Source organism: Amblyomma maculatum, chromosome 1, assembly GCF_055883805.1.
Source record: "Amblyomma maculatum isolate TAMU_Amacu chromosome 1, ASM5588380v1, whole genome shotgun sequence".
NCBI lineage: Eukaryota > Metazoa > Arthropoda > Arachnida > Ixodida > Ixodidae > Amblyomma > Amblyomma maculatum.
The window spans coordinates 281,196,584-281,213,132 of record NC_139344.1 but is presented as its reverse complement, the minus strand read 5'-3'; the positions used below and the strand labels follow the sequence as shown (position 1 = coordinate 281,213,132).

General features: G+C 49.0%; 1 protein-coding gene across 1 annotated transcript in view; it reads left to right on the top strand.

Moving 5' to 3' along the window:
• Positions 1-8,084: 8,084 nt before the first annotated feature.
• mura (ring finger protein murashka) overlaps positions 8,085-16,549 on the top strand; it is a 163,448-nt gene continuing 154,983 nt past the window's right edge. Inside the window, exon 1 of the mRNA XM_084591479.1 lies at positions 8,085-8,351. Coding sequence (XP_084447605.1) covers positions 8,193-8,351 — 159 coding nt within the window. The 5' untranslated portion in view covers positions 8,085-8,192. The remainder of the gene's footprint in view (positions 8,352-16,549) is intronic.

The window sequence follows — 16,549 nt, the reverse complement described above, 5'->3', positions numbered from 1 at the left end:
CAGTGTGCGACGCAGATTTTTCTGGCCTGGTCTCTAGCGGCTTTGTCCGTCGCTACGTCGCCACTTGTGAGCTGTGTCAGCGCCGTAAGACACCCTCGCTTCACCCTAGTGGGCCCCTGCAACCAATTCCAGTGCCGACTGAGCCGTTTTCTCGTGTGGGCCTCGTTCTTCTTGGACCTTTTCCGACATCGACTTTTGGAAACAAATGGATTGCTGTGGCGACTGATTATACCACTCGATATGCTGTAACCAGGGCTATCCCCACCAGCTGCGCCTCCGACGTTGCCGACTTTCTTCTGCATGACGTCATCTTGATTCATGGCGCTCCACGTCAACTGCTCACAGATCGTGGCCGCTGTTTCCTCTCAAGTGGTTCATGACCTTCTCCGCTCATGCCCTACTCGCCACCAGTTCACCACGGCCTACCATCTGCAAACGAACGGTCTTACTGAGCGCCTCAATCGCACACTGACCGACATGCTGTCTATGTATGTGTTCGATCACCATCGTGACTGGGACGTCTCCTTACCTTTCGTCACGTTCGCCTATAACTCCTCACGCCATGATACCGCCGGATACTCTCCCTTTTATCTACTCTTCGGCCGTGACCCTTTACTCCCATTCGACACCTTGCTGCCTCTTGACGACTCTTCCTGCAGCTACGCTTCGGATGCCATCGCCCGCGCTGATTCCGCCCGCCACATTGCTCGAGAGCGTCTTGGAGCGTCTAAGCGCTCTCAAAAACGTCGTTATGACCTTCATCACCGAGACGTCCACTATCCTCCTGGTTCCCTCGTACTCCTTTGGCACCCGGCTCGCCGTGTAGATATGTGTGAGAAACTTTTGCCTCGTTACGTGGGCCCTTACTCCGTCTTGCGGCAAGTCACCGATGTGACCTATGAGATCGCCCCTTTACAGCCCAAGAATCCTTCCACAACCCCTCATCCAGAACTCGTGCATGTCGCCCGTCTAAAACCATATCATTCGAGTTCTCCTGTGTATAGGACGCACCGGGACGGTGCTTCTTCAGCGCGGGGAGTACTGTTACGGAGCACAGTATGGAGACGACGTCGACGTGCTGATGTGAAGTAGGGAAGAAGACGAGGCCTAGCTGACTTCGTTCTGTGGTGTGCGGTGTGTCGTGTGCGTCTAACATTGGACTAGCGTTTACCACCATGTACTTTTCCTTAACAATATCTTCCAGCAATTTCACGTACGGCTCGTCTACCCCCTGATTTCGCAATGCCTGCATCACCGCCGAGGTTTCTACTGAGTCAAATGCTTTTTCGTAATCAATGAATGCTATGTATAAGGGCTGGTTATATTCCGAGCATTTTTTTATCACCTGGTTGATGGTATGGATATGATCGATAGTAGAGTACCGTTTCCGAAAACCTGCTTGATCCTTTGCTTGATTGCAGTCTAAGGTTGTCCCGATTCTATTAGCGATTACCTTAGTAAATAATTTATACGTTTTAATAAGAACCATTAATACATTTTCTAATACCCAAGGCATAGAAATATATTTTATCCCCTTTGTATACAAAGTGATGAGCGAAGCAGGCCACCAGTTGCTTCCTCCCTCTCCCTTTTAATTTCTCTTTCCACCTGTGCTAGCAGCACTAGAGACCCCCCTCCTACAGAGCCGGACTTTAAGCACTGCTTATTATCCATAGAACGTTTCGCGTTTTTAATCAGATATTTCGTTTCCTGGAAGACCTTGAAAGTATCCTGCATGCTAGCAATTCTACCTCCTACTTCTACTGGTTACTCCGTGACTGTATTAGTAAGATTATGCTGTTCATTACTTCTACACCAAAGTCGTCGCCCTCAATTAACGTGTAGAATATCTGTTCTCGAGTGGGTTCTATTCTTGCTCGTACCGCTAATTCATTTGTGCGAGTTATTAATCGCTAATTTTTCCATTCCTTCTTCAAATCGTGATTGATTCGAGACCGTAAGATCTATAATGATCACTACATCCTACTTTGCCTAGCACTTCGACATCATGGACGATGCCATGATGGGCGCACGACTAGTATGAATACCATTTCACATTTAGTCTCTCCATTCCTGCTCTTTCAAGTCATTCTCCCGTTTGTGGAAAAATGTATCCATGATTTGTGAACCATTTCGTTCTGCGATATTCATAGAACTTAGTCGCACGGCCTGATCTCCTGCCCGCATCTTGCTTATCTTAGCACTGGAGTCGGCCATTAGTACAATGTATGTACTGCTTTATTCAATTTACTCATTACCGATTCTGCGTCTTCATAGAAGCTTTCAACCATCTCGCCATCATGACAGTATGTAGGTGCGTAGGCCTGTACAGCATTCAACTTGTTTCTCCTGTTGAAATTACGATAACTCCTGCCCTCTGATAAATGCTAAAGAATTCGTTTATTTTTGCCATATGCAGCTATATCCTTGCCACGGAGCTTTCTATTTCCGTAATCCCTATTGACCTGGGATACTACACCTAGTTCCCGCTTTTCTGGCAAACTGTGATAGCAGATTAAGTTACGGCATTTAATAATCTACATGCCTCAACTACCCTGAACTTACTTCCCTGAGAAATGCTTTCTAGTCGCTGGAACAGCATTGTTAGTCCCACCTTTCCATGGCTCATTTGAAGGAGTATATAGACAATTTTCGGGCTCCGGTTTTAGTCTTCGATGGTGTGTAAGACATTACTGTATATGGATCATCACGTGACATTCGACTACGACCGCTGAATAATTGATATTCGAATTTATTTTCTCACCTGTTTCGGTTTCAACAATCGAGCGATGGCTCCGACGTCAAGTCCAGGTCACGTGAAGGATGAAAAAAGCAGCAATACTGAATTCACTGCAACACTAAAACCAGCCTGCCACAAAACAAGAATGTCAAAAAATGAAGAGTCGGCAATTATATCGCTGTTTCTTTATTACACACGTGACCTAGACTTGATTGCGACATCACAGCCATTTCTCCGCCGCAGAAACCGAAACCGCAACTGGTGAGGAGCAAATATTCAATTAAAATTATTGGTCGTAGGCGACAACCACGTGGTGATACATATACAGCAATATCTTACGCATCATAAACAAGAAGAAAAATGGCACCAACATTCGCTATCTCTACTCCTTTAATTCCAATTGCGGCTTGTCCGGATCCTGAAATTCATAGCATCCTCCACTGTGTTATAGGTCGGGCTGCAGGCTTGGTAAGTTGCTCCGCTGGTGCTAGGGGCTGAGGGCCAGATATGTTAATTGGTGTATTCATATAAGAGCAGGTGGTGGCTTATAGTAATGGAACGGGCAGGGCCGCCGTTGTTCTTATGAGAAGGCTCGTTGTCGGCTGTCTTAGCGCATTAATCGCGATCATGTTACTCCCCAGGCCGGGTTACACTCGGAATTAGCTTTCTTTTTTTTTTTTTTTTTTAATCTGGTGGACAACAGTGGCGCATCTGCTTTTTTTTTTTTTTTTTCAAGTGAGGTGGAGGCGCATGAGATGAAGTTGATCGGAGAGGGCATGCCTGGAAGTCACCTGAGCACATGAAAATCCATCGAGCATGTTAGGTGCATGAGGAGATGAAACAATAAAAATACGAAGGACAAAGTCACTGAGTCCGTCCGAGGGCGGAGCAGTATGACCCTCGACGGACGGAGAGAGCAGACGACGACGCGGACGGAAAACACCGGAGGCCGCACCCCGCAGCTCGACCACCGCAGAGGAAACTGGCAGGCATCCCAAGCCAACTACGCCGCATTGTGATGTGCCTCAATGCGCGTTTTCTCGACGCGCATCAAGGCACCATTTTGTTGAGACTACTAAAGCGCCCTCGCTCAGCAAAAAAAAAAAGAAAAAAGAATATATATATATATATATATATATATATATATATATATATAAAGGTTGCGGTTTAACTTTACTAAACATAGACGAAGCGAAAGCTTCGTTAGGCTTGGGTACATTGCTTGCTACTCAGCATCATCATCACCCCTATCGCTACTATCATCGTTATCAACTAAATGCACCATCATTGTCATCGCTCCTATCATCAATATTATTATCACTAACTGCAGCGTCATTACCGTCGCTACCATCACCATTGTCACTAACTGCACCGTCATTGTCATCGTTGCTATCAGCCTCACGCTAGGCAAGGAGAATTACGATCTATTTGTCACGAGCCTGGCATGGTGCAATGGTTTGCACTCTGGGCTGGAGATCGGAGGGATAGTGGTTCGTTTCCCGGTAGAGACAGTTTCTTTAACTGTAAGCATGGTGCTTGCTTATAGCTACACTTCGAATCAAAGGACAAAGGTAGTGCGACATGCACCATATGGGTGGTGCATGATCCTTGCTTATAATTACACTTTATCTTCTGGCTTATTGAAGGTCAAACGTGATCCGTCGCTAACCTTTACCCGTGCGTGGTGGTGTAGGGAAGCTTTTGCTTCAGAAACGAAAAATTACTGTTGCTCCATTCAGAAGATGTAGTTCTGTTAGAAAAGCAGCGGACTACCCCCACATGCGCCTTCCGCGGACGAGGAGGAGCCAGTGGCGTCGCTCGCCCGCTCACGAACTCCAGCGGCTCCGTCCGTACTGATCCGACAGTCCGCTGTGACGTGACTGGACGTCTCCGCCTCGTCTGCGGATGGCGCAGCCTTCGCAAGCCAAAACAAAATTGTAGAGGTTCAACCACCCTTGAGCCAAATTTCACCAGCTTTAGCCATCGGCCGCAGTCGCTCTGCCACTGAGGTCTTAGCTCGTTTCCGCGCTTGGTAAGCTTTACGGCAGCGTGCTAGTGTGGCTCCTCGTTGTTCGATGGTCTCGGCAGCTTGTCTGGCACCACTGAGGTATTTAGCTAGATGACGTCATCTTAGACGGTCCTGTCCCCTGCATGATCGTGCCGCCGGCTACATGAAGCGAGAAATGCGACCCCTTGGATACACTGTCAAAGCAACCTTTGCGTAGCGCTGCCTACCGATCGGATCGCGTGGTGTGTACCCATATTTGTTATATCCGGCACATATTTCATTATAGTCGGATTTGATATTACGAAGCAAATTTTGATAGCAACGTATACAGCACAAGATGACAAATCGTTTGACACCATCCAGAATTACCAGCGTTCGTTGAACGGTTCGGCCACAACGACCGCATGAAGGTTAATTGAAGGGGGGGGGGGGGGGGGGGGGGTATGGTTTTTAGATGACAAAGGTCGCCGGTGCGAATCCATAGCGAACACGAGGCTTTGACTCAACAAGTAATTTGTGCTCCGTAACACGCTGAATCGTTTGATATCCCTCCGAGCATTCTGCGCCGTCCGCGGACGAGGCGGATCGAGCCAATGACGTCGGGCCAAGTGGTGCTTCTCCGCTCAAGGACATGAACAATTTCGTCCGGCTAAGCACCCTGAGGAGTACGCCTTTGGTTGACTTTTCAAAGGTATGAAGCGGAACCAAAACACGAGTGGACCGTATGTGTGTGTACATTGAGATGATACGAAGGCAGCCAACAACCAGTGGCATGAAGGATGCTTTTTGGTTTCTTTTCGTTTTGGCGTTGATGGATGTGAAATAGTAATGTAATCATGGAGATAATCGATCAGGAAGTAGAAGAAAAAGGAACCACATGCCGCCGGCAGGATCCGAACCTACGAGCTCCGAATTACGCGTCCAATGCTTACGTCGTGGAACTTCGGTTCAGGCCCCACCGAAGACACGGGGTTGTTTTTAACGCGCTAGCAATGCCCCCTTCTGTGGAAATCCGGCCTTGTCGGCGCTGTGAGCGGAACATCACTAGGGTGCCTCGGGGGGAAGCGCGAGCATCGGGGCTCCCTAAACATCACAGGCAGATGGGAGTCGGCGGGCGACCGAGCACTGATTTTGCCATGGGTTGTGTGCCGTAGCTAGACCACATGGTATTAGAACGTCGGCAGGAGATGCCAACTCGGGTTGTTCATTTGAGGTGGGGAATCAATTTTTTGGAACTCTTGGATGCCGAGTAAGGCACCCTACTCCAATAGGCCACGTAGAACGTTCGTACGGCTTTCTCTTCTACTTTCTTAATAAGTTATTTGCACGGTTACGTGCTTTTTCACATTCATCATCAAAACAAAATAACGCCCCCAATGCTTTACCTTTGATTCAATGACTCAGTTGGCTCCCTTTGTATTTGTGAATGGATAAGGCCATAAATGTTAAAATATACGCAGACGCGGGCGAAATGTGCACTTTTTGACGCGTTTTCAATTTTCTGGGCGTGCTGCCGATTTCGTTAGCCCACCGTTGTTGCGATACCTTCAGTCGCTTGCATGGTCGGCAGGCTGTTGCCTTCGCTTCAAAAAATCGGACCTTAACCTCAAGCGTGAGTTTCAGTTTGAGTGAGGTCTTCTTTCAGTGATGCCAAAATTGTTAGGCCCATGTTTTCTCCAGCTCCCGCGGCTTACTTCGAGAAGTGCTCTTCCATTTTGTCGTGTCGATATGCCTGTTCCCAGGCGCCGGCATTACATTGAATTAAAAACGATCCAGCTGCACATTAAACGACGACTTAACAGAAACTGGAGGGATTGAATCGCTAGAATGTGGCAAGACGAAAAAGCCCGAAGAAGCGAGGGAAGCCTGCATGAAATCATCGGAGCTTTTTATCGGGATCTTCCTTTCCGAATCGTAGGCAATCTTTGTTTATCCCCGTTCCGTAAATATATATTATATTCTTCATAATAACCCCTGGTCCGCTGATCCTTGCTCCTTTTTGGGTATTGAAAAGTGATCCGAAACAATAGCAACGGCCAAGCACTGCAGCGAATGATGAACCTAGCATTCTTTACACATAGCGGTAAAACATCCAAACGATAGGATAGTGGAGCTTATAAGGCACAGCTGGCACAGAGAGAAAGGGATTATTGACGTACAGGAAAGTTTCCTGCGCATGTTAACAGCTTACAGGCGTTTACCGAGGAGGAAGAGGTACAACGTCAAGGCGCACTGTTCATTCGCCGAATTCCGAGTGAAACCGGGCAGGAAAACAGTAGCTTAATATCGAGTATTCTTACTGCCATCTGAGTTTGAGCTTCTCAATTAGGCGCAGGGAAAAATTTCAGATGAGAGGTGTTGTCTCGTACTTGATTTTATGATTTTAACAGCTTAATGCAGTGGTAGACATGAAATTCATGAGTTATATATATATATATATATATATATATATATATATATATATATATATATATATATATATATATATACAACCTTGACAACCATACTTTTTTTATCAGGGCTCAAAAGGTACGCAGTTTTCGTTATTATCTCGAGAGTTAACATCGTGTGTCGTTACACACAGCCTGTGGGACTGACTACAAAGGGTGGTGGGGGCAACTATTTTTACCAGCTTACTCCAGTGTTAGACATGGAGTTTGGGAGTTTTTAATTTTTTGCTTTTAGTCTGGTCAATGTTTCTTGCAGTACAAACTTGGTTGTCAACTACAATCCTCACATGACAATGCTCTCTGTTTTCCATGTATCACTATATTATTATGAATGCATTTTTGGTTACAGTTTATTTTAAAAACGTTTTTTTTTTTTTGAGGTTGAGGGCCCAACTTCAAGCTCACTATTTGAGGTGAGGTTGAGTGAGGTCACCGGTGGTTGCTGAAAGAGTTAGATGAGGTTGCCTGAGCGGGACCTCAACCTCAATGGATGAGGTTGAAATCGAGCAAGGTCGCCAAACTTTTTTTTGAGGTCAAATGCCCATTTCACATTATTTGAGCCGGCAAGACGATACCCACATCTACTTTCACGAAGCTGGTCGTACGCGCGGTACTGCATGATCCGTCTGTTTTGCACCGGAAGCGCGCGGCGGCCCGTTTGAAGGGGCCGCACGTAGGCTCTTGCCTCAGTGTCCGCCAGCACAAGCGTTTGCCCACGGGGAAAGCCACGGGGGCTGGTGGCCCACATGTGAGGCTCGCCGAGTGACCGAGCGCTCTCGTAATGGCCCAGTGGCCCTGCAAGGCCGGTCCACGGAGAGCGGCCGCCATGGCTAACTGCCGGCTCCCCCTCCGCGCGCACAATGGGAGGAGCCTCGCGAGCGGCGCTCGCGGCGGCGACTGTTTGTCGTCGACTCCTCGGTACATCGAGTGTGAGAGGCCGCGGCGGGCGCATAGGGCGGCCGTCGGCTTCATTGCCGTGTTCGCCGCATCAGCGATGCCCGTGGCCAGCCCTCAACACAAGGAGAGTGCGGCCAGCACCGTGTCGCGGTACTTACTCCCAAAGCCGCCTCGGCACAGTCCACCGCTGCTGCCGTCGCCGGGACCCCCCGGCTCGCACCACGGATTCTCACCGGATCCGCAGGCCTGCCTTCAGGTGAGGGCCTTTGTCAGTTGTCTGCCGTGGGCTTTAGTCTGCCGGAGCGGCTAGCATCCGCCGGCTGACCTGCCGTTATCTGTCGGATGCCAGCCGCTTCTCACACGCTGGCCAGGGCGGGGGCTTCGTCGGTTCGCGTCTGGGGTGCGCAGTTGGCTTTGAGCTCACGCGCGCTCATGACAAACGGGGCTTCCCGGGGTCGCGCGCGGGCATCCCCGCACCTTGCGACCCGTATGAAGCCCCGCCGGCGGCACGCCTCGATCGGGCCCCCTCGTTTTGACGTCCGCTCTCGCCCGGCAGGACGTACCCGCTGGACTACAGAGGCGCCCCTAGCCTAGGGGGTGCTGCGGCCGCCCAAGCGCGTGGCCTTTGTTTAGCTTCGCCGCCTTGTTCTACGATCTGATGTCGCTTGTCACGCTTTTTTCTCGGCCTCGAGGTTCCGATGGTCCTGAGGCCGTCCGCTTCGAGGTCACGTCTCTTTGATGTCTATTTAAGTTCAGCACCGAGGCTTTTGTAAGTGACATTTGTTAACAGATAGACGATTTTATACGAGTGTTACCTGCTTGCGATGCGGCAGACCAGCAACTATCAGATTTACCGCGCGCAGATGCTGGTTTAAACAAGGCGTATTTGCTGTTGACGCGTGCACCCGGAGCCAGTATCTGCGGGGCTGTGCATCTGTGCTCGCGGGATGGCAGACGTACCGAGCCCCGAGGGGCCGCCGCTACGTAATCGTGCCTGGCAGCTGATGTGACTCAGGCAGGTTCGGCGGAGTGGCGTTCTCTGTGAGACGTCATGTATCGCTGACCTGTGGCAAGCGCCGAGCGTGCAGATTAAATTGCGCCTTTGTGTCGGCGTAATCGAGCGTAATTTCTTCCCAGCGCACGGAGTCGCGACGATCGAAAACTCACGTGGAAAACGTCGCGTGCGCCTCAGCGGAGGACGAAATGCGAGAACGCCATCGTGATGGGGTGAAACGCAGCTGTGGCCCGCGTTAATGGGAAGCTCTCTTCCCCTCTCTCCATGCCTGTGGATCACGCGTGTTTTATGCTTTGTTGACCCATTTTTCCGTCATGAAAGCTTAGCTGGAGTCGACCATGTGTAGTGCTTCTATCTTTTTTTGAGGTTCACAACGGGAGCAAAACAGACGCACATGTCTGGGAGTAACGCGGAAACGAACAGGAAGTAGCGCCGAACGAAGCTTCCCCATAAACCATGTAGTTTGGTTTGCTCTACGCCCGACTGGTTTTCGCTTCGCTGCAGTATTCGGTTGGATGGCAACTCGCACTCGATCATTCGCAGTGGCGGGTCTGAAATGCCGTTGTGGGGTGCTTGGCAAGTGCATCTTTCCTCCATAATATACCTGTCGTAATTTCTTTTCACGCATATACTGCTTGTGAAAGTGGAAAGCATGGTAGCTGTCACATCACAGTCTGTCTGTCGCTCACTTGCAGAGAGTTCTACCAATGTACATCCTTTTTTCCAAAATTTGCAAAGATGAACTACAGGCGCTACTGCTGGCTCCCGCATCACGTAGCACGGCACAACATTGTCAGTGGATAAATGTTTGAGAGCAGACTGGAATTTTATCGGGCAGCGGATGGCCCGTGTGATGAATCTACCTATAGTTTGCGGGTGGTAACCTCTGGGACAGAGTTTGAAAGGCGTTTCAGAACGTTAAGCAGTGTGCGCCCTTACGAAGATTGCGCGCGAGCCGGGCGTGGGTCGTCGCGAGATGTGAGCAATTTCACAAGAAGTGACTTGCAGCCTACCACATCTTGTACCTAGCCTGTATGTACAGTTAGTTGCCCACGCCTCTTTTAGGGCGCTCGAACGGCGCGCCGGGGAGCACACTTGCGTCGTGTGGCATAGAGCTGGAAGTAAGACCTATGGCGTATGCACAATCCCAAGGATAGTGCCTAAACTCCTCACAGCAGACGGCGGCGGTTGTTATAAATGCAGAACACAGAGCGCCGCTCGTGTGCTCTAGGCGTGTGGACGACTGTACTCGTTGGTACCTAACCGCTTGTCTGCCGAAAGCAAGAAGCAGTTCACACCTAACAGGTAGCAGAAGGAAGGTCCCGACGGCATTTGTATTCTGTATGGGAAACGCCAAAATGCCGCAGGAGAAAAAAAAAAAAAAAAAAATGTCTAGTCATTTTAGATATGGGTACACTTTTTTTTTTCTCCCAGATAATTTGGAAACTGTATGAGAATTATGAACAAGATTTGGAGACTTTTAAACATGATTTCGTAATACAGCGTTTAAAATGTCAAAATACTGGCTGGAGTTGCTCTGTGTGTGCGTTGGTGGTCTTCCCTGAACTGCTGAGATTCCTCACCTTGCATTCGTCTCTGTATGCGGTTAATTAGGTTGCCGTGTTCAATTCGAGCTTATTTTACACACTTTGTTATATTTATTATTTTAAAAATCTTATGTAACAATTGCCATATGCGCGCCTTTCAGTGTATGTTAGGGTCACTCACCAAAGCCATGCGGTTAATTTGGTTGCCGTGTTCAATTCGAGCTTATTTTACACACTTTGTTATATTTATTATTTTAAAAATCTTATGTAACAATTGCCATATGCGCGCCTTTCAGTGTATGTTAGGGTCACTCACCAAAGCCATGTTAGAACACTCATTGGCCCAAGTGTTCATGAATGGATGCTGCGAAGGCGGGCTGTGACCGAAGTGGAGTTGATATAGATTTCTTGGCAGCCCGAGTTGCCGTAGAATGCAGCAGAGTCTTATTATGCATCAAAACTCCGTTACGGTATGGAAGAATGTGGGTTGCTAGCGTTGGCCGCGATGATAACCTTGTAACCATAGTATATCTTTTTTTACGGATGAAAATGACTTCCGCGCACAGGTGCTGGCGACAATAATCAGGCGACAAACTTGACATTTGCTAGCCCATCATCGCAAAGTTCTGGCAGCATGCAATCGCTCACCACTTCCCGTCCAGGAGAGCCCCGCTGGGGTTTACATATGCTGCGGTCTTCGCGTCGGCAGTGGGTAGACACTTCTCGAAATGCGTGTAAACACCAAAGTAGGGTGCCCGGCTCACCTGTCTAAAAAAGCATTTCCAGCAGATCGATGCGCCTCCATGTAAACAGCGGCTTGAATTGTGTGTAGGGCAAAGCCAGCATTTGTCGTTGGTAATGCGAGGAGTTGCGAGCGACGCGGAAGGCTGGAAGAACGAAACGACGACCGCCATGCGTTGCTAAAATGCAAACGTTGCCTGATATGGGTGACGCACCAGCCCGATTTATTGTTCTTAAAAGTCGATTCTTTTTTTCTGGCTATGTCCGCTCGGTTCACACTCGCTGGTGTTTCTGACTCATGTTTTGCAACCCCAGCGGTATGGATAATATGGCCAACTGCAGGTTATCGACCTTTTCAAAATTGGCCAAAGGGCGCTGCCATATTGGAGACTGGGCTGTGCTCATAACACAGGAAAAAGCTGCGGATTCTCCCCCAACACCTGGTTCTCAGCCCAGTCAAACCGGTTTCTCCAAGGGTCGTGAAAAGGTCTATACTCCGTGTAAATCAACTAAGGTGGGTAATGGCGCTGCTATAATTTGGCGGAAATGAATGAAATTGGAGCACCGTAAATGAAGGCTTATGTGCTTCGCTTACTCGTGAGCGAACCCAGTCGCATATAGGCCAAAGCTGCGCCGAACGCTGCACAATGTGATGCATGCATCGCAAGCTGGTGATGTCGCATTTTTACAAGCATGGGACAACAAATAATTTTTCTTTACACAAGAAAGGGGAGTCAGACGCCCATTTCTCAATGCAAATTTGTCACGCCGGTGGCCACGGATGCAACGTGTGCAAACTGACAAAAGAGGGGGGCAACCAACCATGTTTCATGCTCTGAAATTCCCCAGTGAGAAGTGGCTAGTTCTTGCATTCGAGATGTGCTCCTCGGCAAGGTTGCATGTCGTCGTCCACCGTGAATCTTGACAATGCCTCAGGTGGCCTCCAGGGGTTCTTGGGAGAGGTTGGAATGCGCGCGTCTTGAGCTGAGGCGTCGTACGCTTAAGTCACTGATATGTGGAGGGCAGGTCTCCATGTCGTCTCGTTGAGGACAGCGTTGCGGCTTGCTGACAATAATTAATTATTTTCTACCCTCAGCTCTGCCTCGTTTCTATCGCCCACGATTGGTTATTCATTGAAATAGGAAACCTGATGAACCTAGTTCACGACTTTTCGGGACTTTTGCTGCCCATAGCACTGATTTGCGGACCGCGTAGCATGTTTGAGCGATCGTTTTCTAAAATGATCTGAGTGGGCAGCACCGTTGCTCCGACGGCAGTTCGCTTCCAGGACTCCGAATTTGTGTCGGTTCAGGATATGTCTCTCCCTCACATCATTGGTGGAAACGGCAGATATCAGTTGGACGACATTCGTTTTCGCCAACAAGATGAGGCGCTTTCAAAATGGCGCAAGCTTTTAGTACTGGCCCAAGGATCTATCTGTCGAAGAAAACGCCTGCGATAGAGAGAGCTTAAAATCGTGAATTATGCGTGGAAAACGGCCGAGTGACGAGCAACATGTACCCCTTTTTGCACATTATTCGTCACCCTTACCTAATGACACCGCCCTGTCTTGGAAGATATGATATTGAGCGTCAGTTCTATCGAGTGCCCTTGCCCAGTGACACTATGGCGACACGATTCGCAATTTTTTCCAACTGTCCCTGGTTTAGGTGAAGCGACAGGTGTTTCCATGGGAAAAGGCACGACGAACTGCCTCGACAAAGGAGACGCCCCGGCAGATGTGTCACAGACACCGTGGTCACAGACGATGAAAGAGCACGTGCTCGGAGCTATTCCCCCTTTGGAAATTCAGCTGACGCGTACAGGGTCACCGAACGAGGCGAGAGCTTTTGTAGCCAGTGTCCGTGTGAACTAAATGCCACTGATTGGAAATAATACTAAAGGTAGCCGTGCGACGGGAGTATTACACACTCACCATAATTTAGGTCGAACGTTCGAGCGTAACCTATTGCCCTGTGATTTTTTTTTTTTTTTATTCGCCATCATTGTGAACTTCTTCCCGCTTGGTTTCACTGTGCTCTTGTTGGTGTGATGATCATTGCAAAATGAGAAGAGCATTATTCCCTGTATAGATGTGATATGTGATGTACTTTGCCCACATGACGGACTACTGTGCGTGGCCTTTTCACGAAACAACGGTGCCAAAGAACGTGGACAAAGGAACACACAACAACACGGGACGTGTGTTATGTGTCTCTTTGTCCGCGTTCTTTCGCGCAGTTTTTTCGCCAATTACGTATGAACCATCAAGCACAGACGAAGGTCCCTGTCAAGCTGTCAAACGAATGCTTTTATTCCGGGCCCCCTCCATCATTTGGTGCTATGATGGAAATTAAATTGAATTGAATGTAATATCGCGTAAAAGCGTCCAAATCTAGACGTCCATACTGCCCATCGATATGGAAGAAATTTCCGACCTAATTTTGGAGGCGGGCCAAGTCGATTTCGAACGTGCGTCAGCTCAGTTTTAGAATTTCAATTCTCTAATTGCGCGAAGTCAATTTTGGTGGTGGGCTAAGCCCATTAGTGAAATGTTTCAGACGCTGTGCTGTTATAGGAACCCCAAGAGCCGAACATTGACGGAAGATTTCGTGATCGCCACAGCGTCGTCTGCGGTTATTACCCCAGCTGTCGCGCGGGATGATGACATGTTTGCATTTGCTTCTTAAGAGGCAGACAAATGAGCACTCGAACAATCAGTACTCCACCACGAAAGTGTACATAAACGCTGCACTAAGGAGGGTTCGCCGCTAGCTCATGAAATCCTTCTTTGTGAAGTACTTGATTCGGCTGCACTCGCGGGAGAGTTATGCAGCGCCAGTTCTTGTAGAAGTGTCTGTTTCCAAAACGAATGGTCGAGTGTAGCGCTGGCCGTCTGCTGGTCTTTGTGCCGTCCACACCCACCAACATCCGCCTGAAGAATTTCAAGTTGCACATCGCAGTCGAGTGTTGCCATGAAACACCCTTCGTACGTACCGTACCCCGTGTTTGACTTATATGCCATAAAACCCAACACAACAGCTGGCGCGAAACGCTCGTGTTTTTTTTTTTTTTTTTTTTTGTCATTACTGAGCACATCTCAAGTATCAGTGTGCATCATACTGCGTGAACGATGCCTTTTAGACTCAGTGTACGCAGCCGTTTCCTTGGCCGCTAACGAATAACTTGAGTCTTTTATCGCTACGCGCAAGCAGTCGTCGGCTTACATCAGGGTTCTCAAACACGCGGACCGCGCGGAGCTGTGAGATGCGGTCCGCCGGCTCCAAAAATTTCAGCCTTTGTGCAGCAAACACGTGCCAGCTTCAAGAGTCAGTTTTAGCACCGAACTAGTTTTTCAGCTAAACACAACTTAAAAGGCCCCAGACATTACGCATTCTTTGTGGAAATGAGAATATAGGTGAACTTCGGATGGATGTCAGCTGCTTTTAGCAGCGAGGCGCCAGACAACCCGCTCTCGCTTTCATCTGCAAGCATAAGTGAAGCCACCTTGAACTGGCGACCGTCCGGCGTTAGGTACGAGCCGCTTCTCTTTTATAATTTTGTGGTCTTGGAACGAAATGGTTTGGTTGACTTTTGTTATTTTCCGGCTCATGGCGTCTCGAGAGCCCTTGCTTACGTGGAGTCGCTTCGACCACAGTACGTGTGCACGGAGCACCTGGCTCGTCGCATTGACGCATATGGCGGCGCTTCCGCTGTAATAAACGTACTTCTCTCATTATCCCTTTACTGGGATCCTACAACGGAATAGAGGTGAGGCAGAACTCGCGGTTTAAGCAGAAATATATATTTTAAATTGGTCATGAAAATTTGCTCTGAGTGGATGGTAGCGTCATGCTGCATCCTTTTATTGCGGCCAACATGGCAGCAGCCTCGAGCGCCTGAGGTTAATACACATTTCATGAATGTGTCACAGCGTCGAACAGGCAGTTATTTTTGTTCATATCAACTTAAGGCAGTGTACTTTTTTAACAGATTACTGTTACTTTGATTCTTTAGTCTTTCTTGCTCCGACCCGCCGCGGTATTAATGGTTTAGACGCTGCTACCGAACCGGCGTATACAGGTTCGAACCGGATTGCGGGGGCCGCGTAACGCAAAGGCGTCGGCTTCAACACATTCAGCATTTGTTCCGAGGACACTGTGCCAGATTCACGAGTCAGCATTACTGCCGGACTTGCTTTCGACCTAAAGTCAATTAAAAGGCCTTGTCCCTAGACAGTAGATAATATTTTGGAAATAGACATTCGTTTCTTCCTCTGTGGGAACTTCGGATGACGTCAGCTGCCTTCAAAGGCACCTGACAACCGCCATCTCTTTCATATCGGGAGGAACGCGGATGGGATGTGGGCATTCCCATAAGTAATATGGTACAGGGCGGTTGAGGTGACGTTGCATGTGGTGCAGTATGGTGGGAACTCCGTGGGGTGAAAGATGTGGGCAAATTGAGGAGATGGGAACGAATGTGTCCGCAGTTGTCGCCAGTACGCGCTGTCGATGTGAGAGAGCGTGTGATGTGGTGGCGGGTACGTGGCACGGCAACGACGATAGTGGTGAACAATTGTAGTGTAGTCAAGAGGTTCGATGGGGGTGTATAATGAAGGTTTGGGAAGGTCATCCACCGGCGCCCGGAAGCTCAGTTCTCGGGCAAACGCATGAGTGCGCTCATTTCCGAGGATGTCCTCGTGCCCAGGTACTCATGTGATGGTGATGGGATCGGGAGGGGTCGGTAGAATAGATAATATTCTAGCGGATGAGTGTGGGAGGGTTCCTCGCAGGAGATATCAGTATGCTGTTTGGGAGTCTGTGCATATCGTGGTGTGCTGAGTCTGTAACTGACTGATGTGTGCAATAGCGAGTGTAATGGCCAGACATTCGGCCTCGGCGATGCTAGTGCATTGGATAAAGGCGGCATTCAACATTGAGCGGCGAATGTCCGTGAACACGGAAGTGCAGATGTGAGGATTGTCCGGATTACGTGAATCATCCGTGTAGATGATGTCCTGGCGTGCAGATTACTGCTTGGAAAAATATGAGGCATGGGCTGCCCGACGGCCTTTGTGGTGTTCGGGATCCATATTTCGAGGGAGGGGTTTGAGCTCGAGGAGGCTCCGCAGATGCGGGGGGTGGCTCT